Source organism: Hylobates moloch, unplaced genomic scaffold (assembly GCF_009828535.3).
Source record: "Hylobates moloch isolate HMO894 unplaced genomic scaffold, HMol_V3 SCAFFOLD_10, whole genome shotgun sequence".
Lineage (NCBI taxonomy): Eukaryota > Metazoa > Chordata > Mammalia > Primates > Hylobatidae > Hylobates > Hylobates moloch.
Window position 1 is genome coordinate 43,808,762 of NW_026652285.1, and position 26,291 is coordinate 43,835,052.

The 26,291-nt window shown below is 39.7% G+C and overlaps 1 protein-coding gene across 10 annotated transcripts in view; it reads right to left on the reverse strand.

Moving 5' to 3' along the window:
* Window positions 1-26,291, reverse strand: part of TRPM3 (transient receptor potential cation channel subfamily M member 3) — a 563,637-nt gene that overhangs the window by 223,715 nt on the left and 313,631 nt on the right. For 3 of the 10 annotated variants that reach the window (XM_032164282.2, XM_032164283.2, XM_032164281.2), the window contains exon 7: window positions 18,830-18,904. The exons of the other annotated variants lie outside the window; for them this stretch is intronic. In XM_032164282.2, coding sequence (XP_032020173.1) covers window positions 18,830-18,904 — 75 coding nt within the window. The remainder of the gene's footprint in view (window positions 1-18,829; window positions 18,905-26,291) is intronic. 10 annotated transcript variants of the gene reach the window in all.

The following is a 26,291-nucleotide window of genomic DNA, read 5'->3' on the forward strand; positions in this document are numbered from 1 at the left end:
AGGCCAGTAACTGGGAGATGGGCTTCCAGGGCATGCTTACTCGGGGAGTGAAGCCTCTGTTAGTGGTTGTCCTCCAGACCAACCATGTGAGGAAGGTAAGTCAATGAACAAAAAAGCCATATGCAGGTAGAGAACAAAGGAGCAGAGGGCACCATGGAGGGGAGAGATCACATGGCCCCAGGGAGAGGGAAGGAAGTGGTATGGGGGAGGAAGGAGAGAGAGAGGGGTGAGAAAAGAGAAAGAATCTATGAAAGAGAGGGAGAGAGAGAGAATAAAAGAGAATGAAAGAGAGCAGAAAAGAGAGAGGACACCTGTGAAAGAGATGAAGAGAGAATGAAAGAGAGCAGAAAAGAGAGAGGGCATCTGTGAAAGAGATGAAGAGAGAATAAAAGAGGGAGAGAGGAAGAGAGAAGGGAGGGGAGACAAAGGGATACAGGAGAGAGAGAAAGAGGTGGAGAGACAGAAAGACAGAGAGAGAGAGAACTGATATAGCTGCGCTTATTGGTAACTTTTCAGGCCTATTTATAGTCACTTGTCCATGGTTCCTGCAGCGAGTCCCCTATTCACCAGGGGTAGACAAAGTTTTGCGTAAAGGCTACACAGTAAAAATTAATATTTTAGACATTGTAGGCCAAAGGGTAAAATAGAGAAAATTGTGCAGGTACTTACATAATAAGAGAGAAAAAAATTATACAGAATTTTGTATAATTAAAATTCAAAATACAACTGAATATATGTATATGTTTTAAAATACAGGCTTACTAATAAAAATGGAATTTTTGTATAAATGCTGATGTTTGAATTTCATTTAGTTTTCATGCCACAAAATATTATTCTTTTATTTCCAAACATTTAAAAATATAAAAGAACTTCTTAGCCCATGAGCTAAATAAAAACAGGGTAGGCTATAATTTGCCAACCCTTCCTATAGGCATATTTCTGCCTCCTTATAAAAAATACCCATTTATGGTTCGGCACATTGGCTTATGCCCTAATCCCAGCACTTTGGGAGACCAAGGCGGGAGGATCACTTGAGCCCAGGAATTCAGGATCAGCCTGGGAAATATAGCAAGAACCTATCTCCACAAAAATTATTTTAAAAAATTAGTGGGGTTTGATAGCATGTGCCTGTAGTCCCAGCTACTCAGGACCCTGAGGGAGGAGAAGCACTTGAGCCTGGGAAGTCGAGGCTGCAGTGAGCCCTGAGGGTGCCATTGCACCAAAGCCTCAGTGACAGAGTGAGGCTTTGTCTCAAAGAAAAAAAAAAAAATATATATATATATATATACACACACATATAAACATATATACATATATACATACATATATACCCCTTTATGTACTTTGCATGAGATTATCATGACCAAACATTCCTCTTCCCAGCCACCACTCTGCTGGCAGTCTTCACCTGTCCTTTATCCTGAAGGTCCACATGAGCTGTTTTCTAACTATGAAAACCTGGCAGGAAAAGAGTCAAGACAGTCCCTCACTTAGAATGATTCGACTTGCAATTTTTCAACTTTGCAATGCTGCAAAAGTGATACATATTTAGTAGAAATCATACTTCTAGTACTCATACCACCATTCGTTTTTCATTTTCAATAAATCACATGAAATATTCAACACTTTGTTATATAATAGACTTTGTGTTAGATGATTGTACCCATGTGTAGGCTCATGTAAATGCTCTGGGCACGTTTAAGGTAAGCTAGGCTGTGCTACGATGTTTGGCAGGTTGTGTATTAGTTGTGTTTTCAACTTAAAATCATTTGATTGGACATAACCCCATCATAATTGGAGGAGCATCTGTACTTGGACTTGAGGGTCCTTCATATGAGAATTTGGGATAGCAGATTTTTTTTTTTTTTAAGTGGGACTTTAAGATGAACTATTGAGGTCAATGCTGAGTGCAGGCCCAATACCCTGTTTAGTGTCAGGAGGGGCTTCCTTTCCAGCATAACTGATGATCGTGTGGGAAGACTGTTTACTATATGGGAAGCTACTCTGCATCTCTCACATAAAGAGAAAAGGAATCATCTGTGTGGTTTATCAAGAAACTTCACCCTGATAATGAAGGGCTTAAATCAGGTCTTTCCAAAGGTCTAAGACCCAGGGCAGAGAGAGCCATCACTCCTCTCTGAATATCCCCAGCTTCTGGAGAGCAGCACCACCTTCTACATTCCAATGAGGCTGGGCCTTTTGCCTGCTCCCTTCCTGGCAACATGGACCCCAAGACTTGCTTGATTGCAGTGGGCCTTCCTGAAGGGCTTTGCCCCTCACCACTCCCATCTCCATCCTGCACTCTGGAAGCCTTGGCCAGTCTCACTCTCTTAGAGGAGGCTTTTCCTTAGGCTTTGGGCTGCCTGTTTGCAACTGGGCAGAATCTTCTGTATTCTCATTCTCAGTTTCTGCTTTCTAGATCCATGATTGTCTTTTTCCCCATGTGCCTGCTGGCTCCCGTCGACTCCCACTTTCCCTGATTCACTCTCAGCATGTGCTGCTCTATCCATTTTATCTCGCTGCTACTGTAAACCCCCAGAGCCTTGCTGGATTTTACAAAGCTAACAACATATGAGCTGGAGCCATTCACATCCTAGAAGGGCAGAAATGCATCTTGACATATATTGATACATAAAAAGTATACAGTTGGCCTTCTGCATCCATGGGTTCCACATCTGTGGCCTCAGCCAACCAAAGATCAAAAATATTCTGAAAAAAAATTATTTCTGTACTGAATACATACAGATATTTTCTTTGTCCTCATTCCCTAAACAATAAAGCATAACAACTATTGTTGTAGCATTTACATTATATTAGGTACCATAAGTAATCTAGGGGTTATTTAAGATATCTGGAAGGGTGTGTGTAGCCTATATGAAAATACTATTTTATACAAGGGAATTGAGCATCCTCAGATTTTGGTATCTGTGGGAGATTTTGGAACCAATCCCCCATGGACATTGAGGGGTGTTTGCATATTGATATTCTATACAGCATTTAATACACAGAGTAGGTATATAATTCACAAAACTGTTTTGAATAATACATGAATTATTATTTATAAAGCACTTAGAGCCTGGCACTTAAGAGTTTTAGGCTTAAACACAAATATAAAGATGTTTGTTTATATTTATTAAGCTTATACAAAGTTTCTGGTTTAAATGTATAAATGATTCATGAAGAGAAAAGAAAAATGAATGCATTTTACACATTTAAACCAAAAGAAGGCTCTGGCAAACAAATAATTTGAAATAGCCTTCTCCAAAGTTTGAATATCCTCTCATGCAGACTGATAATATGCCAAATTATCAAATTCCCTTCTTGTGTGTCCAAAAGGCTAACATTTTCTGCTTTGGGATAGGTGGCCTTTTGTATCACTCCCCGAACGTCTTCCCCCAGGGGCCTCTCCTTATTCATCAACCAGCTTGTTAAGTCTTTCGAGTTCTGTAAATGCTAAATAACAAAACCCATAAACCAACTCCAAGTGTATTATATACTCAGATGATAACTTAGCTTTTTACATAATCAATGGGAGCTGTTATTCCCTTGTAGCCAGATGGCTCTGATTGAAATATTCTGCTAATAATGTCAATACATTACCAGGACATCCAAGAAGCATTCCTCTGAATAATTTCAATAGAAAAAGGATGGCCAATCCCTTGGGCTGTAAGACAAGTATTACTTTCATAAAAGGGAAAAGCCAACATTATTTTCTTTGGAGCCATTGTTTGAAGGCTGAATCTTTTAATGTAATCGATCTAAGTCTACAAGAAAACTCTCCCAAACAAAGCTATAGTCTTAGTCTCTGCTCTGTGCAAAACCCACATCAAAAGTCAGATCTTGCCTCCTCAAATGTAATCGGAGTGGTTTTAACTCATTTTACTTTATAATACGCTACCCGTGCTCCCCTGCAAATGTTCCAGGATCTAAGTCCACAGCCCATACAAGTTCCTTGGCTTCTTGACAAAATTAATAAGGAGCAAAGCAGCTAAGGGAATTATGGATTGGAAAATCACAGAAAAGACCTGGTCCATGTTTCAGGGACGAGCTAGGCAGGAAGGTGGGTGGTTATAGTGGGGAAATGTTGCTGGTGGTATGCATGTTAATTTGCTTTTTCCAAATTATAAAAATAAGTTTTTTCTTTGTACCTACTGAAAGAGACGGCAATTACTTCTACCTGTCCCAAATGCAAAAAGCTCTATTTTCTCTTCAAGGAATTTTGTTTTTGATGTTCTCTCTGCGAGAAACATATTCATCCTTCAGGTCCCAGGTTCAAAGACATTCTCATTGTGTGTTCTCATAGCATTTTCTTTTTAAAAGAAGCACATGCCAATGAACATCCTTCATAAATTTGTCAATCAGCTATGATGGTATTAAAGAAAAACGTCTTATAGTGCCTTACATATAGCTTTTGAAGCTTTATCGCATTAATTACATGAGTAATGACTTTTGATGTGGGTTTTGAACAGAGCAGAGATGTCTAGGCATCTCTTTTCTCTATTAGGTATTTATTTCTGTATTACCAACATATCATACAATGCTCTACATGTTGTAGTTGCTCTCTGACATTTGGGGTACAAAGGAAGGCAGGGGGTTGGGCATGGTGGCTCATGCCTGTAATCCCAGCAATTTGGGAGGCTTAGGCAGGAGGATCACTTGAGCCCAGGAGTTCAAGATCAGCCTGGAAAACATAGGGAGATCTTGTCTCTACAAAAAAATTTAAAAGTTAGCTGGGCATGGTGGTATGTGCCTTTAGTCCCAGCTACGTTGGAGGCTGAGGTGGGAGGATTGCTTGAGCCCGGGAGGTCGAGGCTGAAATGAGCTGTGATTGTGCCACTGTGCTTCAGCCTGGGTGATAGAGTGAGATCTTGTCTCTTAAAAAAACAAAAAGGTAGATAGGCTAAATGACAATGTAATTATTTCCACAGAAATTTTAAAATTATTTATGATAGGAGTAATTTTCTCCTCATCAACTGACCTGAGATGCAAAGTAGACAGATGTGATTTAAATTCTCATGAAATCAGGAATTATACCAAATGCCCAGTGTCTGTGCTTATTGGTTTTCCTGTGGGCTACTGAGATTACTTCCTACCTGACTTCCCTAATATAAGGATCTTCACTTAACTGGTAGCTGTCGCTCACAAATACAGTCTTTCTGTAAAAATATAATGGGTTTTTAGGAAAGGCCCATTGTTTTTAGGAAAAGCCCACTCCTTTAGTGTGATATGCAATACTCTCCTTGTTCTGCACCCAACCTTCGTCTCCCCATCTCCTTCCAGAGCTCTCTCTCCACCTGATCTTAGTCTCACCAGACTATCCTCACCATCTTCCATGTAGGATGATTTTTAAATTTTTCCTTTAGCCACACCAATTTTCAGATGAGTATCTTTCCTCACTCCTGGTTTCAAGAGAAGGAATTTTTCCTATGCACACCCTTGGACTTTCTCTGCCCCTTTACTCACTTGGCCACCCGGTGAATTTGAAAAGACTAACGGTTTGCTCAGCTCTGCCTGGCTCTGCTTCCTCTTGGCATCTGCCTGCTTTCAGAGAACCTGAGATCTCCCAGCTCCTCCAGGAGCCCAGACTGAAGATGTGCAGTGAGGTGAGGAGGTGGAGACTCAACGTGGGATTCTGCCCAATTTTGGAGTGTCATTAAGCCCACTTGGCCAATAAAACTAAAGTCCCATCTGTTCGCTTGTCCACTAAAAGTAATTTTCAATGATATCTTGGGTTCCACCAAGTACTTCTTTTATTTCTCAAAATTGGTCAGAACTTGGATGCAGAAAAGGAGTACTATTTCTTTCTTTCTTTATATCTTGAGATAGGGTCTCACTCCATCACCCTGGTTGGAGTGCAGTGGCATGATCTTGGCTCACTGCCGCCTTGACTTCTCAGGTTCAACTGATCCTCCAACATCAGCCTACAGAGTAGCTGAGACCACAGGCGGGCACCACCACACCCGGCTAATTTCTATATTTTGTGTAGAGACAGAGTTTCGCCATGTTGCCCAGGCTGGTCTAGAACTCCTGGGCTCAAGTGATCTGCCTGCCTTGACCTCTCAACGTTTTGGGATTACAGGTGTGAACCACCATGCCTGGGCCCCTGGGGGTACTATTTAGCCCCTCAGAGACCCCTAAGTCAAACTTCATAGTTCAAATGTTACCAGTTCCTGAGGCCCTTCCTAACTTCCTCAGCAAGTATTAATTATTCATTACTTTATGATCCCATTTTCTTTTAAAAGAATGTCTTTTGGTGATTATTGTATTCTGCCTTGCTTTAAGGAGAGCTTCCTCCACTTAACTGTAAGTAAGCTCATTCTGACAGACTCCCCAGCCCTCTCAGATAACATTCTGGTTCTTACAGTGCCTCACACTCAAGAGGTAGTTTAAATACATGCTTGTGAAATAAAACAAAAATAAAAAGGTACAATGCTTAGGATCATACCTTAGGACTAGAAGAGCTAAAGGGACAGGAATAATGTGATAATCATTAAGGGGTTGCCTGTCATACCTCAACACTGTTGGAAGGTATCCTGCTGAAATGGAGATGACAGCCATTTGGGTGGCCTCATGGTGTCCTTTTACAGGCCTTAACTACGGGGCCTCAGCAGTGGTCAGAGACCTAGAGAAGAACATGCTGAGTGCCTTGGGTGGGTGTTTCCATTTCACCTGTCCATCTGGATTACATATGAAAGAGCCCAGATTCTTAGGGACTCGAACAGCCAATTTCAGTTCAGCTGTCCTACACTTTTAAATTGAAGCCTCAAATTGAAGCCTCATTGTTTCTCAGAATTGAACCCAGCTAAAGCGACAAAGTATCTCGGTCACCAGGGAGAAAACATTAACAAAGGTTTACATTCTTCCCCTTGCCGGAAGGATGGCTACAAAACTATTATTTCCTTCAGCGGAAATGAACAGGAACTATATGACCGAAATGGAAACCTAATTCTGTTCCCACTGAGGTGATTGGTATGTTTTCACAGCTCAAGTGCTGTAAGCTAGGGATGACCTTCATCTACCACCAAGGTCATTAAAGTAACCATTATCATAGATGAGACAAAGGAAAGGCAATGATTATTCTGGATCTAGTAATGGTATTTCATCCAATTTCTGATCCACAGTTGGGAAAAGTGATAAATTGTTATTTGATTATCTGGGCATCTTTTGAGAAAAATAACTTGTTAAGTCCAATCTGATCGAATCTTTACTGTGACTAAATCCTCAGTGAGAAATATGGGTGACAACATTGTGGGGAACCGTCTTTCCTCTAGGAAAGGAGCTCCCTCCTTGTTTCCATGTGCAGGGAGTTCCATTAGAATGGCATATCTAGCCTCTTGTCTTTCCTTTACTTCTCTCCATATACAGAATTGAATAACCTGATAGGTGGTGACTATTGTGTTTCTTGATTGGATAGAGCTAATCCTGCAGTAAGGGGAAAATTAGCTTATTTCTTCCTTTCCCTCCAGGGACCAGTGCCAGTCAGTCATCTTGGTAAAAAATGTCTGCTGCAGACCCATCTTTCTTCTCTGGTGGGGTTTCTTGGAGCTGAGGCAGGCCAGCAAATCCATTTGACCCTCACACTAAGTCATTAACTCCAACAACTTCATCATTAATAAAAATGACGTTTTGATCTCCACCTGCCTGACTCTCTAGCTCTCAGTCAATTTGAAGACTTGGTACTTGATTGTGTCCAGTCAAGAGTGGGATACAGTTTACTGGGTCTCTCCAAACTCCAACACCATGAGCTGCAACACAGTCATTTCTGTTTCTGACATTTGCTTTGCAGCAGCATTGAACAAAGTTGAGCCTCTGGTTCAACTCTGAACATGAACTTTTTTTTCAAGTACAAATATGACTTTCTCTGAAGGACAATTTTTTCTTGATGTCCTTAATATGTGTCTTAGAAAGAAAAAAGAACTGCAACATGGCAACATGTTAAAAAAAACTCATTACAAATGGAACTAAAACAAAGTTGCTTGTGAATTTCTGGGTTGTAGTTGATGATTTAATGTAATGAAGTCCACTGGGCCAATTGAATGTAGATAGTTTTTACCTGTCATCCCAGAGTAATTATTCTGGATGAATTAGTATTATTCTCTCTCCCTACAGGGAAGTAGCCATTGCTGAGCACCTGCCGGGTGTCAGGCACTCAGCCAGGTGGGTTGCATATCTTACTCAATCTGCTGAACAACCTTCTGATAGAGATATAGTTTACCCTTGAACAACATGGGTTGGAACTGCATGGGGCCACTTATATGTAGATTTTCTTCTACCTCTGCCACTTCATGAGACAGCAAGACCAACCCCTCCTCTTCTTTCTTCTCAGCCTACTCAATATGAAGAGTATGAGGATGAAGACCTTCATGATGACCCACTTCTACTTAGTGAATAGTAATATATTTTCTTTTCCTCTTCCTTATGAGTTTCTTAATATGATTTTCTTTAGCTTACTTTATTGTAAGAATACAGTATATAATATACAAAATATGTGTTAATTGGCGGTTTATGTTATAGATAAGACTTCTGATCAACAGTAGGCTATTAATAGTATTTTTTTTTTTGAGGAGTCGAAAGTTACACATGAATTTTTGACTAACCCTCCAAGGGCAGCATTATTCAAGGGTCAACTGTATTGTTATTTCCATTTTACAATTAAGGAAACGGAAGCATAAAGGATAAATTGCAAAATTCACACAACTAATAAGTGTCAGAAATGGGTTTCAAGCAAAATCCTGTTAGAAAATCTACAGTCTGAATTCTTAGTGCTCTACCGAGTTTTCTCTCACTGAGGTGACCATAGAATTTATCATACAATCAGGACATACTTGCAAGTGAAGGGGTCATTATTAATAATTACTCTGGGATGAAAGGTATAAACTAGAGTTATTTAATCCTAAACAAACCAGTGTATACAGTCACTCTACCTTGCTCATGCCTTAGGCTCTCAAACTGGTTTCTGGTAGCTTTTAAATATAGATACAAATCTCAAATATTTAAAAAGGGACCTGAGTTTATTCATTGTTTCTTCTCTCTCTGGCTTAAAAGGGCCAAGGCTCACTGTTGCCCCTCCCTGTTTTCCTGGGATCAAGTTTCTGGCTCAGTCTAAATCACAGCTGTTCATTATCAGAGCTATTTCTTTCTCTAGCTACATGGAAATGAAGCTCCAGGGAAGGATTAAATCATTAAGCAAAGGAAAACAGCAGCAATATAGCAGCACCTGCATAAATCTTATAAGGGGAAAATATAAATTAATTGTTTTTCATGTTCTAGCATATCCTTGATGGTGCTGGAAATAAATCCCTTCTACTTTTCTCTCTTATAAATGAATGCGTCATCCAGAAACGAGATGATGAGGAATCAGGAGACAGTCATGGCCTAGAGACATGCAATGGGTGCTTTGGGTCCTTAATCACTCGAGTCTTTAACCCCATATCCTACTTTGTCTTGTCTGTGAAACAGCTACTTGCTTCTTTCTGCTGCTGCCACCAAGGATCTATTTGATTGCAACAATAAGGGCTAATACCATTACTGTAGAAAGTAGACTATCTTAACGTTATAAGAAAGTGGCACTTTAAGGACTGCTCTTAAAACCCCGATTCTAATGTGCAAAAACTAATCTGTTGATTGAAAATTATCCCAAAAAGGGGTGTGTAGAAATCTCCACTTCAAATGTCTCTCAATTTTAGCGTGCATCAGAATTCCCCGAAGGAGGAGCTATTAAAACACCCACACTGCTGGACCCTACCTCCAGAGCTTCTGATCAGCAGGTCTAGAATAAGACCTGAGAATGTGCATTTCAAGGAAGTTTCCAAGTGATGCTATTGTTGCTGGTCCCAGGACCATACTTTGAGAACCAGTGCCCTAGCATAAAGCTGCAGGGAAAGGAGATTTTTGCCTGTGAAAAGAAGTGAAATCTAAAAAGTGCTTACTGGAGCAAATTAATGCAAAAGTCCATGGAATGAGATTGAAATAACCATGAACAATATTTTTTCCAGAAGTCTATTTTAAAGTCTAAACCAGGCATCAGCAAATTTTTTTCTACAAAGGGTCAAATAGCAAATATTTTCTGTTTTCAGGCCAGATGGACTCCGTTGTAACTACTTAACTCTGTGGTTATAGTGTGAAAGCAGCCAGAGACACTACATGAAGAATGAGCATGACTATGTTGCAATAAAGCTTTACTTACAAAAACAGATGATGGCACGCTGGATTTGGCCCACTAGTTGTAGTTTGTTCACCTCTGGGTTTAACGTGATAAATTACATAAGGAAACATATATTAGTCTGTTAAGCCTGAGTGTACCTATGACCAACGAGAAACCAACCAAGTTGGAAATCTGGCTGTATAAGCCAATTTTTGATGCCTATTTTGGTTGGTACAGGATTGATACAATAAGCACTCCTATTATAGAGGCAAAGAGTGGGAGACATGCACTGTTCTTGCAATTCAGTCCCTAAAACTAGCCATTTGGGACTATTTGAAAACAAACGTGCTACGATTTGACGCTATTTTAATACGGGTTTCACTGCACTAGTAAAAATTGCCTAACTATATATTTAGTACATTTACTATTTGGTGCTTTGCCTAAAAGTAAAGAATATCTCTTCTGTGTAGCAGGCTAATTTATTGAGCTGTTAATTAATTCAGATTTTGTTTTCCGTTTGTTTTTCCTTCTTCTCATTTCAAAAGAGGCCACTGGGGTGTCGATTCTCAGGAGAGGTTTGTGTTGCTGGCCAGAGCTGCTAGAAAACAGAACTTGCCTGGAAAAATTTTGTAAAAAAAAAAAAAAAGGCCCAACTCCACCAATTTTCTGAAGGGGAAGAAGAGAAGGGCAAGTGTCTTTGATGGGGGAGAAGTGGGAGCAGATGAGATGCGGAAGAAATGATCTGAGCCTTGGACGGGGTGGGGGGAAGAAGGGACTCGCAGCATTCTTGCATCCTTGACAGTCAGTCCCCAGGTCTCTTCCTGCTTGGCCCGTCAGTAGCATTTGACACAGTTGGCCATTTCATTCCTTCCTCTTGGAAATACACTCTTCACTTTGGCTTCCAGACAGTGTTGAAGGAAACCAGAATATTCCATTCTAAAATATGCCTCTTTGACATAAATATTTTTATGATACAATTTTTTAAAATTGTAGAAAGGGCTGCCTGAGCTCCCCCCTCCTCAACCGTTGTTGTTTTTTTTTTTTTTTTTTTTTTTTTTTGAGATGAAGTCTCGCTCAGCCTAGGCTGGAGTGCATTGGCGTGATCTTGGCTCACTGCAAGCTCCGCCTCCCGGGTTCACGCTATTCTCCTGCCTCAGCCTCCCGGGTAGCTGGGACTACAGGTGCCCGCCACCACACCTGGCTAATTTTTTGTATTTTTAGTAGAGGCGGGGTTTCACCATGTTAGCCAGGATGCTCTCGATCTCCTGACCTCATGATCTGCCCATCTCGGCCTCCCAAAGTGCTGGGATTACAGGCATGAGCCACTGTGCCTGGCCGAGCTCCCCTTTTTACCTACAGCAAGCCACAACAATTCCTGGAGCGCTTCTGCCTTGCCTCTGTTTACTTAAGAGCAGAATTATGAAGACAAAAGGCCTTTCTACCCTCCTCACTCCCACCTCTCCCACCTGAAAATAAGATAGAAGTTCTCTTTGAACAGACCTTTATCACCCCAGAGAGGAGCTAGAGTGAGGAAATCTTACTCCCCGTCAATTTACCTTCCCACATTTTCCCACCTCTAGGAGCCTAGGACTGCCTTCCTCTTTGCCTTGTCCCTTTCCCAAAATGTACTGTTCTGGCCAGGCATGGTGGCTCATGACTGTAATCTCAGCACTTTGGGAGGCCGAGGCAGGTGGATCACTTGAGGCCACCAGTTTGAGATTAGCCTGGCCAACATGGCAAAACCCTAGTTCTACAGAGAAAAAAAAAATTAACTGGGCTTGGTGGCAGGTACCTGTAACCCCAGCTACTTGGGAGGCTGAGGCAGGAGAATCCCTTGAACTCAGGAGGCAGTGGTTGCACTGAGCTGAGATTGCACCACTGGGCAACAGAGCAAGACTCCATCTCAAAAACAAACAAAGAAACAACTCCCCCCCCCCAAAAAAAAACTACTGTTCTTTGTTGGATATACTATGTAAGTAGACTTCTAAACCACTGCTTTTGAACACATCCCTTGTGTGGTGTGCACTGCATGTGTTAATAAAGTTGTTTGTTTTTCTCTTTCTCTCATTAATTTCTTTTGTTATAGAGGTTTGTCCCAGCTACAAACTTACAAGGCTTAAAGAAAATTCTATTTTCTCCCCTTCAGTGCTCTCTCCCAGTTTCTCTCTTACCTCACTAGCTGCTCCTTCTTCCTCTTCTTTGCTAGTTCCTCCTTACCTACCTGATGTCTGACACTAAGACTGTCTCAAAACTCAGTTCTCGGTTGCCTTTCCTCCCCTCCCCTTCCCTTCTCTTCCCCCTTGTCTTCCTCACAACTCTATTTGAAATTTCGGTTCCTACTCTGCACTCCCATTCTGCCTTCTTTCTATCTCTCCTTAGCCCTTATCACTATTCAACACACTACATATTTTACTTATTTTCTATCTCCTCTCCTGCAAATGCAAGCTCTGTAAAGGCAGGAATTTTGCAGGCAACTTGTCTGACAGAGACTGCTGTGAAGTCCACCATGGCATGCTGAACCTGAGGCTGCTGAACCCTGCTGGCCAGTGATGCCAGCTGCAGCCAGGGTCCCACTGGTTTTACTTTAGCATGGAAGTACCAGAGCCACCCACTTGGTAGAGATCAAGCAAGCTTGGACAATTATTTTATCAGTGGTTACTTTGGCTGACAAATTTAAGAGGCTCTTTCTGAACATTCCAAGTACTCTGTAAGCATGAGAGAAGGAGCATGACCATGAAAGAGAGACAGAAGAGAGGCAGAGGAAGGAGGAGGGTGGGGTGTGAGAGAGACTGGGGTTGGGGAGGGTGGTGGTGGGGGGAGAGAGAGAGAGACAGACAGAGAGAGACAGAGAGACCTAATAAAGGTTAAGATTGACTTTACCTCACGAGGTCAGGAGACTGAGACCATCCTGGCTAACACAGTGAAAACCCGTCTCTACTAAAAATACAAAAATTAGCTGGGCATAGTGGTGGGCGCCTGTAGTCCCAGCTACTCAGGAGGCTGAGGCAGGAGAATGGCGTGAACCCGGGAGGTGGAGCTTGCAGTGAGCCGAGATTGCGCCACTGCACTCCAACCTGGGCGACAGAGCCAGACTCCATCTCAAAAAAAAAAAGATTGACTTTACCAAAAACCAGGTGGAAAGGGTCTTGGAATTGGGTTTATTTGAATAAAAGAAAATGTTTACCAAGTGACATTTCCTACATACCTAAGTTTATGAACAATAATTCATATACCCTATAAGAGTTCTTATTACTTGAATAATGAAAAAATAAACAAAAGAAAACAAATCCCGCTTTACATGTGCAAAAACAGAATCTAAGAATGGAAGTAGAAAGATGAAGTGAACTTTCTACTTCTCCCCAAACTCTTCATGCAGGCACACCATGTTTAATTGCTGCTTGTTTCTCAGCCTCCCCCAGGATTTTATAATAAATTCTAACATGCACCAGAGTCAGTGTGCACTTCCTCTGTTCTCCCTCTGGGTGGAAGAAATGCTGCTAATGAGGAAGGGCTCAGCTCAGATTTGTTTGATGACCAGAAAAGCTGACTCTTCAATCTTTTCCTCCCTGTTTTAGCACAAGCACACCTGTTTTTTCACCCTGCCTCATTCCAGCAGGAATTGCCCAGTACCCCATGTGAACCCAGAGATGCCAAGGCTCCTTAGCTAATGAGAGATCTTGATTCCTCTGCCTGCGATTTAGGACTTGAATGTTTGCCTGCTGGGCTGCAGCACATGAAACTCATCACGCAGCTTTGAAACCTGGCCTCCAACACAGAATGAGAACAGCCTAGCCTGTTCATGAGGAGAAGGGCTGTTTGTTTCAGCTATGGGTGCCAAAAAAGAAAAAAAAAATCAACTGTTTCCTTATTTGGCCATTTTAGGGCATAAAATCTCTGTTCTCCTCATTTGCCTCAGGGGTTCATGATCTTGAGCTGAGGGTTCAAGGTTAACAAGTTTTTGGCCAGGGACAGTGGCTCATGCCTGTAATCCCAGCACTTTGGGAGGCCGAGGCAGGTGGATCACAAGGTAAGGAGTTTGAGACCAGCCCGGCCAATATGGTGAAACCCTGTCTCTACTGCAAATACAAAAATTAGCTGGGCATGGTGGTGCATGCCTGTAGTCCCAGCTACTGGGGAGGCTGAGGCAGAAGAATCGCTTGAACCCGGGAGGCGGGGGTTGCAGTGAGCTGAGATCATGCCGCTGCACTCCAGCCTGGGCGACAGAGCAAGACTCTGTCTCAAAAAAAAAAAAAAAAAGACGTTTTTATTCTGTTAACAGCTATGACAACTTTATTAGTGACATCTGGAAGCACTATTTATAGTCATTTCCCAAGACTATATGAATGATTCTTCAGTTTTACATCCATTAGTTTCAATGACTTGACATGATCTAAATATTTTGAAGAGACAAATAATTATAAATCCTAAGAAGGGCCTTTGAAGGGTCCTGTGATAAAGCCCCTGGTTTTAAGATGATTATCTCAAGCAAATTAAAATCTCAGCTCACTTTTCTTTAAGATCCCCACGGAATGAGACACCTTATCTTCCCTAAATATATCTCCCTATAAAACTGTTGATCATGACAGAAAAGTGCTCAGTCTGCATAAGTTTTGCCATTAATTTTCTGTGTGTCTAACTTTCTAAAGTTAGCCATGCATTTCTACTGAATGGAATGATCCTAATCTGGACTGAAAAGCAACCATGGGCAATTATCATTTTGAATCAATGGAGGAAAATCAATAGTTATTTCTTTTTCCATGGAAATGGAAATACTGAGGCCATGGTGCAGTGGCTGTTGTAAAATATATATCATTAGACTCTCTAAATTCATAAGATAACAATGATTTAACAACAATCATGATTCAACAGGAACACAGTCAACTTTCTCAGACTAAACGCTTTTATGTCCATGAATTGGAAGTATGCATGATGGTCTTTGCCTGTACCTGTTGCTATTTATTTATCCTGGGTCTTTCTATGTCATTATTGCTTTATGATTTGTCCTTTTTTATAGCTTTTTAGTATCTAATCCCTTCTATTACATCTTTGTGTCAGGTTGGAAATCAGAGCTACAAATAAAGCCAGGGAAATCAAATAGTGATGCTTATAATAACAAGTTATTGAGCACCTACTTGCATAGGCTAGGCACTATGCGAGGTTTTCAGAATGACAACAGTGAATAAGACACAGGCTGTGCTCTATAGGATCTCACAATCTACAGAAGATGGGAGACTGTGAAGGCAGATGGGAGACTATGAAGGCTCCATTCTACCAAAAGGAGCTGTATGTGGGAGAGGCTGATATAGAGCGCAGCAAGAGCATGGAGGATGAGGTGAATGTGGGCCCAGAAGGATACCAGGGAATGAGTTGGAAGGAATACTAGGGATGGGAGTTCTGATTACAGAGAGGAGAAGATTTTTAATCTGAGACTTAGAAGAAATGTAGGTCTTGGCCAGGTAGTTAGAGTGAGAAGAGAATGAAATTTTAGCAAATGTCAGAAAGAGACAAAACCACATCCAGTAGGGTATATCATTTATGGGAAACTGTAAGTATCTTGAAATGGGTGGGACATACGATCTACATGGTGTTATGTTAGGAGAAGAAGCTATAAAAACAGATGAAAAATATGAAAGGTAGTTAGCAATGAAATAAGGAAGATATTGGGTTCCATCAAGATAACAGGTTCCTATGTTATACTGGGAACCTATTGTATCTGACCAACAACAGTAAACTTTGCTGACTTTGAGATCAAAATGCCAGTCAAACATTTGCAACTCAAATCTTTCTAATCTGAAAAGGGAACTCTAAATTCTTCCCTGAATGTAAAAGCGTCTAAGAAGTCTTAGAACGGTGGACACCTCTCCTGTTCAGACCTACTTGTTTAAAGAACTATCCCAGTCCCTGAACAACTAATTCCAATGTAGAAAAGTCTCTTTGCTGAAAAAACGGAGGTCTTTAGCTTGAATAGGAAAATGGGTGAGATAAACATGACAAGTCAATACCAAGAAACCAGTTTCACTAAAATTTGCTCCGTTCCCTCAAAGTTATTTTTTTGGTTTCATTATTATCTTTATTGACAAAGTAACTTTTCATTAACAAGCATGACAAATATTTCAGTTACACAGCCAACTGTGTCAAGTCGTTTCATATAATGAAAAAGCAGGGATATAGATTGTGTTGTTTTCTCCACACAAATTATTCATTAGAGGGAAGACCCTCTAAAAGGCAGGGAAAGCTTTAAACATGTTTACTTGAAAGCACCTGAAAAATGATGTAATTACAGTCTAAAGTGAACTGATCATCAATTTGGTATTTGTGTTTTGGAAGGCCTTTCCCTTGACTGTTTGAGGCAGTAGAAAGTTTGGGTGATTGGGCTGAACAGATTATAGCACCCACAGAAGGAAATAAGATGTTCTTGATATACAGTCATGTGTTGCATAATGACACTTTGGTCAATGACAGGCCACAAATACGATGGTGGTCCCATAAGGTAATAATAGAGCTGAAAAAGTCCTATCATCTAGTGACATCTTGATGATCCTGACCCTGTGCAGGCCTAGTTTAATGAGTGTGTTTGTGTCTTCATTTTTTTTTTTTTTTTTCGAGATGGAGTCTCGCTCTTTCACCCAGGCTGGAGTGCGGTGGCGCGATCTCCCCTCACTGCAAGCTCCGCCTCCCGGGTTCACGCCATTTTCCTGCCTCAGCCTCTCCGAGTAGCTGGGACTACAGGCGCCCGCCACCACGCCCGGCTAATTTTTCGTATTTTTAGTAGAGACGGGGTTTCACTGTGGTCTCGATCTCCTGACCTCGTGATCCGCCCGCCTCGGCCTCCCAATGTGTCTTCATTTTTAAGAAAAAAGTTTAAAAAATAAAAAGATAAAAAATTTTAAAAACAGAAAAAAGCTCATAGAATAAGCAAATGAAGAAAATATTTTTGTATAGCTGTATAATGTGCTTATGTTTTAAGCTAAGTATTATTGCAAAATAGTCAAAAAGTTTTAAAACATTAAAAAGTTTACAAAGTAAAAAAGTTACAGTCAGCTAAGGTTAATTTAGTTTTGAAGAAATAAAATTTAAAAAATAAATTTAGTATAGCCTAATTATACAGTGTTTATAAAGTTTACAGTAGTGTACAAAAATATTCTATCACTCACTCAGTGACTCACCCAGAGCAGCTTCCAGTCCTGCAAGCACCATTCATGGTAAGTGCCCTATTAAGGTGTACTATTTGTATCTTTTATACAATGTTTTTACTGTCTCTTTTCTATGTTTAGATACACAAATACTTACCATCGTGTTACAATTGCCTAGAGTATTCACTACCGCATAGTAACATGCTATACAGGTTTGTAGCCTACAAGCAATAGGCTATACTATATAGCCTAGGTGTGTAGTAGGTTATGCCTTCTAGGTTTGTATAAGTACACTCTATGATGCTCATGACAAAATCACCTAATGATTCATTTCTGAGGATATAGTATCCCTATGGTTAAGCGATGCATGACAGTATATGTAACCTGTCCAGGGGAATCTTTGCTTCCCTTTCAAGTCACATGGTTTGGACCCAGAACTATTAGTCTTTGAGAGTATATTTCACTCCTTCCTAATTCCAGAGCTGCCTGGATGAAGTTCTACTATGACCTTTAACATATAGTGTTTTTTCATCTCTTTCATGGGACAGTTATGGGCCCAATGATGGAAAATTTCATGTCATGGTTATCCCAATGCATTTGATGATGGTGCAATGATCAAAAAAGATGCCAGTGATGACAATTGAACGTCCCTTTGCCTTCCCAGCCTCCTTCATATATTCTCAGGCATAGGATGACAAAGGGAAGTCCACGAGTCACATGAAGAAAGACTGTAGCCAAGGGTACACGATCAGGAGGTCCTCTGCTTGCCTCCATCCCCACCCTCCTCTCCATCACCCTGTCCTGTGGGTACACGATCAGGAGGTCCTCTGCTTGCCTCCATCCCCATGCTCCTCTCCATCACTCTGTCGTATTTCTTCCTAATATTGTTTCTCCACCATCTTGTAACTAACCACCATCTTCTTCGCAAAGTTTTGCTTGATGACTCATTCCAACTGAATCAATGCTCAACCTATATTTGGCACAGAGTTGGTGCTCAAATTGTTGCTGAATGAAATAATGACCCTCAAACTCTCCAAGGTAACAAAATTTTAGGGGAGCCTTTTTAAAAAAATGAGATAATGCTTCCATGTGTAGGATGAAAGGAGAAAGTATTTTGGAATTGTGTCAGCCTAGGTTTGCACCCAGCTGTCCCACTAATTGGATTTAAGGCAAAGGCTTAACTTCTTGGAGGTGCCATTTCATCAACTGTAGAAAAGGAAGATAATAATCCCTGTCTTGAAGGGTTTTGTGAGTATTAAAAGAGATAGTATATATGAAAATGCCTAGCATAGTGCTTGGAACCTAAATAAAAACTTATTCCCTCCTAGAAGTATCCCAGTAGTGCTGCCAAGCTGTCCTGTATGGTATCTTTAGGATGATAAATAATAGGGAGTAACTAATTTCTGATGTGGTTGAATGTCAGAAGAGATAGAGATAAAACAACAGTCACAGGGAGTGATACTGTTAGGAAATTGTAAAGGAAATGAAGACTTCTGTGGTTAATTTCTTGGAGTTTAAGAAGAAATTCACATTTTCCATTAATTATACTTACCAACTGAGTCTAACTGGCAACTACCCCAAAATGAATAAAACAAGCGGGAGTCAAGAGAGAAAAACGGCAGGCATCCTGTCAAAAAATAAAATCTTTGAAATTTCTACACCCTGTGGTTGCATACACATTTTATTAAAGCAGATGGATTACCCAATTTACATAAATTTATATACGTGATGGCAACTCAAGTTGCACACTGAAACCTATGTAGAGCATCACCCAGCCCTTCTGTACCAGCTATATCTTGTCTCATCACTCCTTCAACTGGACAGGTCCTTAAAAATCATAGCCCTTTGCTGGAGGAAGTATCATTCTTTATTCTTTTCCAGACTAGATACCTTCTGTGGTGTGGAAAGGGTCAAATGAGTTAATATCTGTTAAGTGCTTGTACTGATGCTTAGAACTTAGTAAAACCTCAAGAAATCTTAGTTGTTGTTATATTAATTATAATGATAATTATGAATCTTCCAATTCTGTGTTTTCCAGGAGAGGATAGGAATTCTAGTTTCAAGTGTTTAGCTACTTTTGACTTAAAAGAACTATCCATTTAGAGGCTAATCTACCCAGTTTCTTTTCTTTTCTTTTTAAAAGAGGAATTGAAACAAAGCTAATGTGTTACTCAACATCCGTAATATTATTAATTGGACGGATTCCTCTTTCTCTCTCTGGCCAAGGTATAGATACAAATATATCTACATCTATGACTATATCTACATATCTTCCAAAAAAGTCATCAAAACCATTTCAGTATAATTGGCAGGTTTCCTACCAATTTGGTTATTCTTTCCCAAACTAGGAGATAAACTTAATGGTAATATCATATTTCTGGAGTTGCTAAGCAAGCTAGCCTTTGGTCAGATGGTCTCAGAGGAGGACCCCATGAGTATGAACAGCTCTGCTCTGCCTTCATTTTGTTCCTTCCTTAGAAACAGCATTAAGGGAATATCCCAAATCCTCAAGTTGGGTCTCTAGACCCTAGCTTCCTAGGATCAAGCTAGACTTCGAGAGCAGCCTCACTTGTGGCAAATATTGGGAAGTAGGAGTTTGGCAGCTGGCAGCTGGCTGGTGAGAGGCATGTAGGAACTCACCCACTTTTCATGAATCATCAACATCACTTGGTTATATGTCAGCAACCATAGCCTGGCAAAGCTGCCTTCTCATAAGAATGTACTCACTGGGAAAATGCAAAGCAATATCCCTTGAAGCACAGACTCTAAGGGTTGGTTCCTCTGGATTCTCAATAGTTTGTAAAATGGCCAACCAAGAGCAACTACTGTATGTTTTCCAGAGAGTTCCTAATTAATGTGTTTCTCAGGACATAAATTCGGCTTTTAAGCACATACTCCCCAGGCCATTCTACCACTGTGTATGGCAACTAGACTGCTGGCTTAATACTATCAGCAAAGTTTCAAATAGACAACGCCACAAATCCTCCTGGAAATTTAGCACAAGCACTTGTTAATGGAACCAAGCGCAACATTGGCTTAGCTATGTCTTTCCTGCAGAGTGAATGGCATGCTAGTATTTTCTTATTTTTCCCCCAATTATCAAACCCTAATGAACAAAAAATTGAGTAACACTTTAGTGAAGGTCAAGCAAGGTGAGATTAGTGGTAATATGGTTAAAAATGGAAATCTCTGGATAGCAGGTATGTGTTATGTCCCCAAATTGTCTCAATATTTTCTTAATTACCCTTCAGGACACAATAGAAGAAAAATAGTCTTAAGGGGGAAAATTAGGAATAAAAAGTAAAACTAAGGTAGTGACACAAGGCTGCGCAAAGAAGAGCAGACAAGGAGTTTAGAGTTCGGGTTCAGATAAAAGCTCTACCAAGGTAATTCACATGATGAATTTAGTCAGAACATGTGACTGTGATTTTTTACAAGTGGCTATCCTATCTGCAAGATGAAAGCAATGAGCTAAGTGATGCTGATTGAATTCCTGTAGCACTTTGTATTACTAAAGGGCACTTAGCGTCTACTGCTTTGTACTATTCACAATAGGAAAGACATGGAATCAACCCAGGTGCTCATCAGTGGTGGATTGGATAAAGAAAATGTGATACATATATACCAGGAAATACTATGCAGCCATAAAAAAAAAATCATTATGCCCTTTGTAGCAACATGGATATAGTTGAAGTTGGAGTCATTATCCTAGGCAAATTAACATAAAAACAGAAACCCAAATATCACAAGTTCTCACTTAAAAGTGGGAGCTAAATCTTGGGTGCATACAAACATAAAGACAGGAATAATAGACACTAGGGACTCCAAAAGGAGGCAAGGGCTGAAAATCTTCCTATTGAGTACTGTGTTCATTATCTGGGGTGATGGGATCAATAGAAGCCCAAACCTCAGCATCATGCAATATACCCTTGTAACAAAACTGTACCTGCACCTCCTGAATCTAAAATAAAAATTAGAAAAAAAAAACACTTGCTACTTTATAATGCAGCTCTTTGCATACAGAGAGGCTGTAGAGCACAGTGGTTGAGGCATGGACTAAGATGCAAACTTCTTGAGTGTGCTATTTACTAGCGGTCTGACCTTGTGCCTCTTTGTGCCTCATTTTCTTTCTGGTAAATGGGAGTAATAAAGTTATCCCCTTAAGGGTTGTCATAAGGACTAAATCAGTTATTTCTTGTAAATTGTTTAGAATAGCATTCAATCAACACTAGTTATTACTAACTTATTTGTAAGACTAAGCTCTTCAAGGATACAGCTATACCTTATTTATCTTGCTACCCCTACAGTGCCTTGAGCATTACAGATGCACAAGCAAATACAGTAGAGAAAGCACTTAATAAAAAGTACTGTCAAGAGAAAATATAACAGAGAGCAGTCACAATGTATTTTAAATGACGGATATTTTGAGTTCTTATTTTTTCCACATCTTAAACAGCTGAAGAAGTTTGACATGTGTTTAGCTTCCACATGAGGTATCTTAGAAGTACAGTGGGGTGGAGTACAGAGAGAAGCACATTTTTCATGGTGAGCACACAGACAATATTGACTGTAAAACCAGCGGTGAATGAGCTGCACCATAACGGGTGCTAGGACACTGGGGGAAGGGAGCTGACTTTGGGGTGCCTAGGAACATCATGAAGGAGCACGATGGACAATTTTAGCTCCACTAGATTGTTCTCATGATATGGATGTAAACATGGGACATTTTCAGTATCTCCAATATAATAGGATATCTGGTTATAGCTAAGAATTGGGAATACACCTAGGCTTTTAGTCATTTGCCAACCCTAAAGGGGGAAGATAATTTTGATTCTGATTTCAGCTATTATAAAATGTAAGCATCAAATCTGTTACATTGGTCTCATCAGTTTTATACACATCCTTTATATGTGATTTGAGAATATTGTTCTCTCTAACGTCCTTAACCAGCCTCTCTTATGTTTCCTGACTTGACTCTTTCCTTTTGTTTTAAAAGGAGTAGAGGATTGCCAGAAGTGAGCAAAAAAAGAAGGTATGTCAAACACAGCTGTGGGGGCACTTGACCCACAGGTCAAGAATGATATTCATACCCTTGAGGGAGAACGGTACCCAACTCCTAGGCCCTGTGAATAGACTACTTTCAAAGGTTTTCTTCCCTTCCCTCTCTCCCTTCCTGCTTCCCTCCCTCTTTCCCTCCTGCTCCCTTCCTTTCCTTTTCTTTCTTTTTTCGTTATAAAAGCAATATTTTCTCATTGTAAAAAACAACATCCAGCAATTTTTAAAGGTATAAAGTGAAAAGCGTCACTCCCTGTATTTTTTCTCCCACCTCAAGTCTCACTCCCTGGAAACTGTAACTAATCAATGTTCACCTGTGTCCTTTCAGGTATTTTTTTTTTTTTTTATAAGTATATATACGCAGTTTTAAGAAAACATAATGTGATTATACTGAACATACAGCTGTATTATTGTACAACTTTTAGCTTGAGGAAAGAAAAAAACATACCCTTGAATATCTTCTCTATGAGCCCAACAGAGGTATTACATTATTCATAGTAATTTCAGAGTATTTCACTATATATTGACATATAATTTAACTAGTTGCTTACTGAGGAATCTTTAGGCTATTTCCATTTTATTACTGTAAACAATATTGTGGTAAATATATGTAAAAAGAATTTCTAGAAGTAAAATTATGAGGCCAAAGGGTACTTACATTTCATATTTAATAGGGGTAGCCAAATTGTCTTCCAAATAAGATTGCCCTATTTATGTACCCACAACAAATGTGTAAGTACATATTTCTATATATACATAATGACACTCAATGTTTTTAATCTTTGGCTTTTGCCAATTTGATAGGTTAAAAATTGTTTTAATTTTCATTTATTCAATTATGAATGAGGTTGGGCACTTGTATTTTCTTTCCTATGATCTTCTTGTGGATAGATTTTGCCCACTTTCCTATAAGGATTTTAATATTTTTCTTTTTGATTTGTAGATACTCTTGGCATATTATGGAAATTAGCTCTTTGTCATTGTTGTGAATATTTTCTTTGCATTGCCACTTGCCTTTTACATTTGTTCGCTGTATTTTCTGTAGGGTTTTTAAACATTTGTTTATTTTTCTACTGAAACCTAGCTTGTGTGAATGAAAAAGTTCCAATAGCTATGAGTTTGATATTATGAGATAATGGAGGAAAAAGATGTTAAGCCAGAAGCTGAGCCAAGAAATTGTTTTATAAGAGTACAGTGAGAGAAAAGGCAGGGTTTATTTTCAAAGTGCATGATTGTGGTTTCACTAAATCTAAGACAACAGATACTCCTAGGCTTTGTTCACTTAACAAGATGGAAAGGAAATCTCAGCTGTCTATTGAGCTACCATTTAGGTTTCATTGAATAATGTAAGCTAAAATTATATAAAAAAAAAACTAACTAGAGTTGGATTCTGTGTATCTTGATCTCTAAAACAAAGTGAGCCAGTTAACTATTTATTAAGAGACCTCTAGCTAGTAATTATCTTTTCATAATTGTCATCAGCAAACACATCCAATTATACATTTACTGGCATTCCAAAGCCTTCAAGAGCCCTTCAGGACTGTCTGTATCTTGCCAAATCATTAGTTATCACTTAGGTGTTATTAAAGTATAAGAATGTCAAGTTAGATAATTGGTATAAGAATCCTTTAAATCCCTCACAAACTCATCTGCTTATCAGAGTCTCCTAAAATGTTTCAACAGAGTCAGAGGATGGCTGCTTTTATTCCCTAAGACAGGTCTCTTGTTCTTTTCCCCCAAGAGGGCCAAGACCCAGTTACAACCTTTATTTTCCAGGATGGATTTGAGAGGCTGGCCAACCTCCATTCTACCACCTGCTGCCAAGATTACTGGCATGTGTAGGTGACATTAGAATTATCTTCCAGGATTCACCTTAGAAGCATGAACATCAAGAGTACAGTGTCATAGAAACATTTCTATTTATTTTTAATATTTTGGAACTTAAAATGTTACCAAATGATGTGTAACAAAATATGTGGTAAAGGGTCCATTAGGGAATGCACATGCATTATGCATGGTACTGCATATGCAATTATTATTTTGAGGCTAAGGGGATCTGTTTAGGTTTGTTAACTTAAAAAGTTAACTAAACCAGGATGGTCTAAAATAATCTATATCTTTTTAGGCAGTTTGTCTCAATCTGATTTCCAGAGCTAATGCAAGACTTCTCACTAAAAAGCTCACAGGTAAAGAGCAAAAGGGCAAGATATGACTTGCAGCTGCAGGAGCTATTCATGAGTGAGGTTCTTCAATGAACACGTTAGAATACACAGACATATCTTATTTATGAGTGGCGGATACATTTTATCTCATGTGCCAACTCCAGCCAACTCTTAATGACCATCTGTCTCTCAATATCTAGTCTTCCTTTCCTTCATAGTGATAGGATTTTAGCTGGCTATGTGTTTGTCCAGGATAAAGACTACATATTTCTAATCGCCTTTTGGTAAGGTGTTAGCATGTGACAAAATACTGACACATGAGATGTGAGCCAAAATGGTGTGTGTGACTTCCTCACTGTGCCTTTGAAACGAAGGGTAGGGCCTCCCCTTGCTCTTTTTTCCTGATTGCTTCTGGCCAGAATGTAAATGTGATGGTGGGCTCTCATGGACCATGCAAACAGGAATGCCAGAGCAAAGGAGATGAAATGAATCCTCACAGGAGTGAGGCACCCACATCAGAGCTGAACTCATGTTCACAGTAACATATGAATAGGAAAAACTCCTGTCTCATTGAACCATCCATTTTTTTGAGTCATTGTTACCGTGGCAGAAACTGTGTCCTAACTAAGGCTATATGGTTATGAGCTGTATCGAGACTCAGCAGGGAAAGTGTCATGCTAGGTTGGCAGTGTTGGGTAAGAGACCTGAAGATCTCCTGCCAATCTAATCTCTTACTACATGAATACACAAGTTACTCCAAAATGGAAAACTCCCCAGAAGAAATTCTCATTAGAAACTCATACCTTCCTTCTGTCATCTTCCTGTCTTTCTGTGCTACTGCAGACCACTCAGTCTTGGCCTCTCTTTATTTAGTATAAATGCAAAGAAATGAGACTTATTTAACCATCATAAGAAGAATAAAAATAAATATGTCATATTTATTTTATATTGTTTATTCATATATATAATCTTTAAAAAGAGCTTCCCAGGAAACTACATATTTATTTCAATCATGTTGCCATTACTAAAATATTTTTGGTGTTTTTTTTGAACTGTTACATCTGTTATAATAAAGTGACTGGGTCAAGTCACTTAAACTCTTTTTTGAACATTTGTTGTGCACGACATTAACGTCAGTGTTGGCGTCAGAGATATTGGTAAATTTATTGAGGATGTCAGCGGTGCTTGTTAGATAACCTCTGTCAGATTCCCGTGACAAATTTGCTTCATAATTTAACAAAAGAAAACTACTAATACATATAGGGTTTTTACTATATAGTCCAGGGAAATGAAAGACATATACCAGAAATGGAATATGAATTTTTGAAAAGCATGATTCATGAATTTATTCATTCACTCAAGATTTATATTAGCCCCCCGGCCTATTTTCAAAATAATTCTCAGTAATTTATAGATTATATGTTAGAATTCTCTTTGCATTCAATTTAGTAACTCTTTATTCTGCTAGAACCTTGATTTATTAAATGATATCCTGTGCAATGCCCTCGAGTTAGAAGGCTGTCCAGGGACCCACAGGTAAAGCACCCACATTTCTGGGCCCTTGCCTCTCCCTGAAGTCAGCTAATAACTGTGGATTATAGGATTTCCCTGAGCATCAAGGACTCTGACAGGAAGGTGCCAGCTTTGAGCACGTTTCTGGAGTTCCTTAGCCTGAAACATACAAAGGAGTGGTGCTAAGAGTGGGTGCTGCCAAGTTGGAAATTCTGATCTGATTTACGTCATGAGTTAGTTCTGCCTGTTAAGCAAGTCGGTGTGTCTCTTCCCATGAAAAACAGC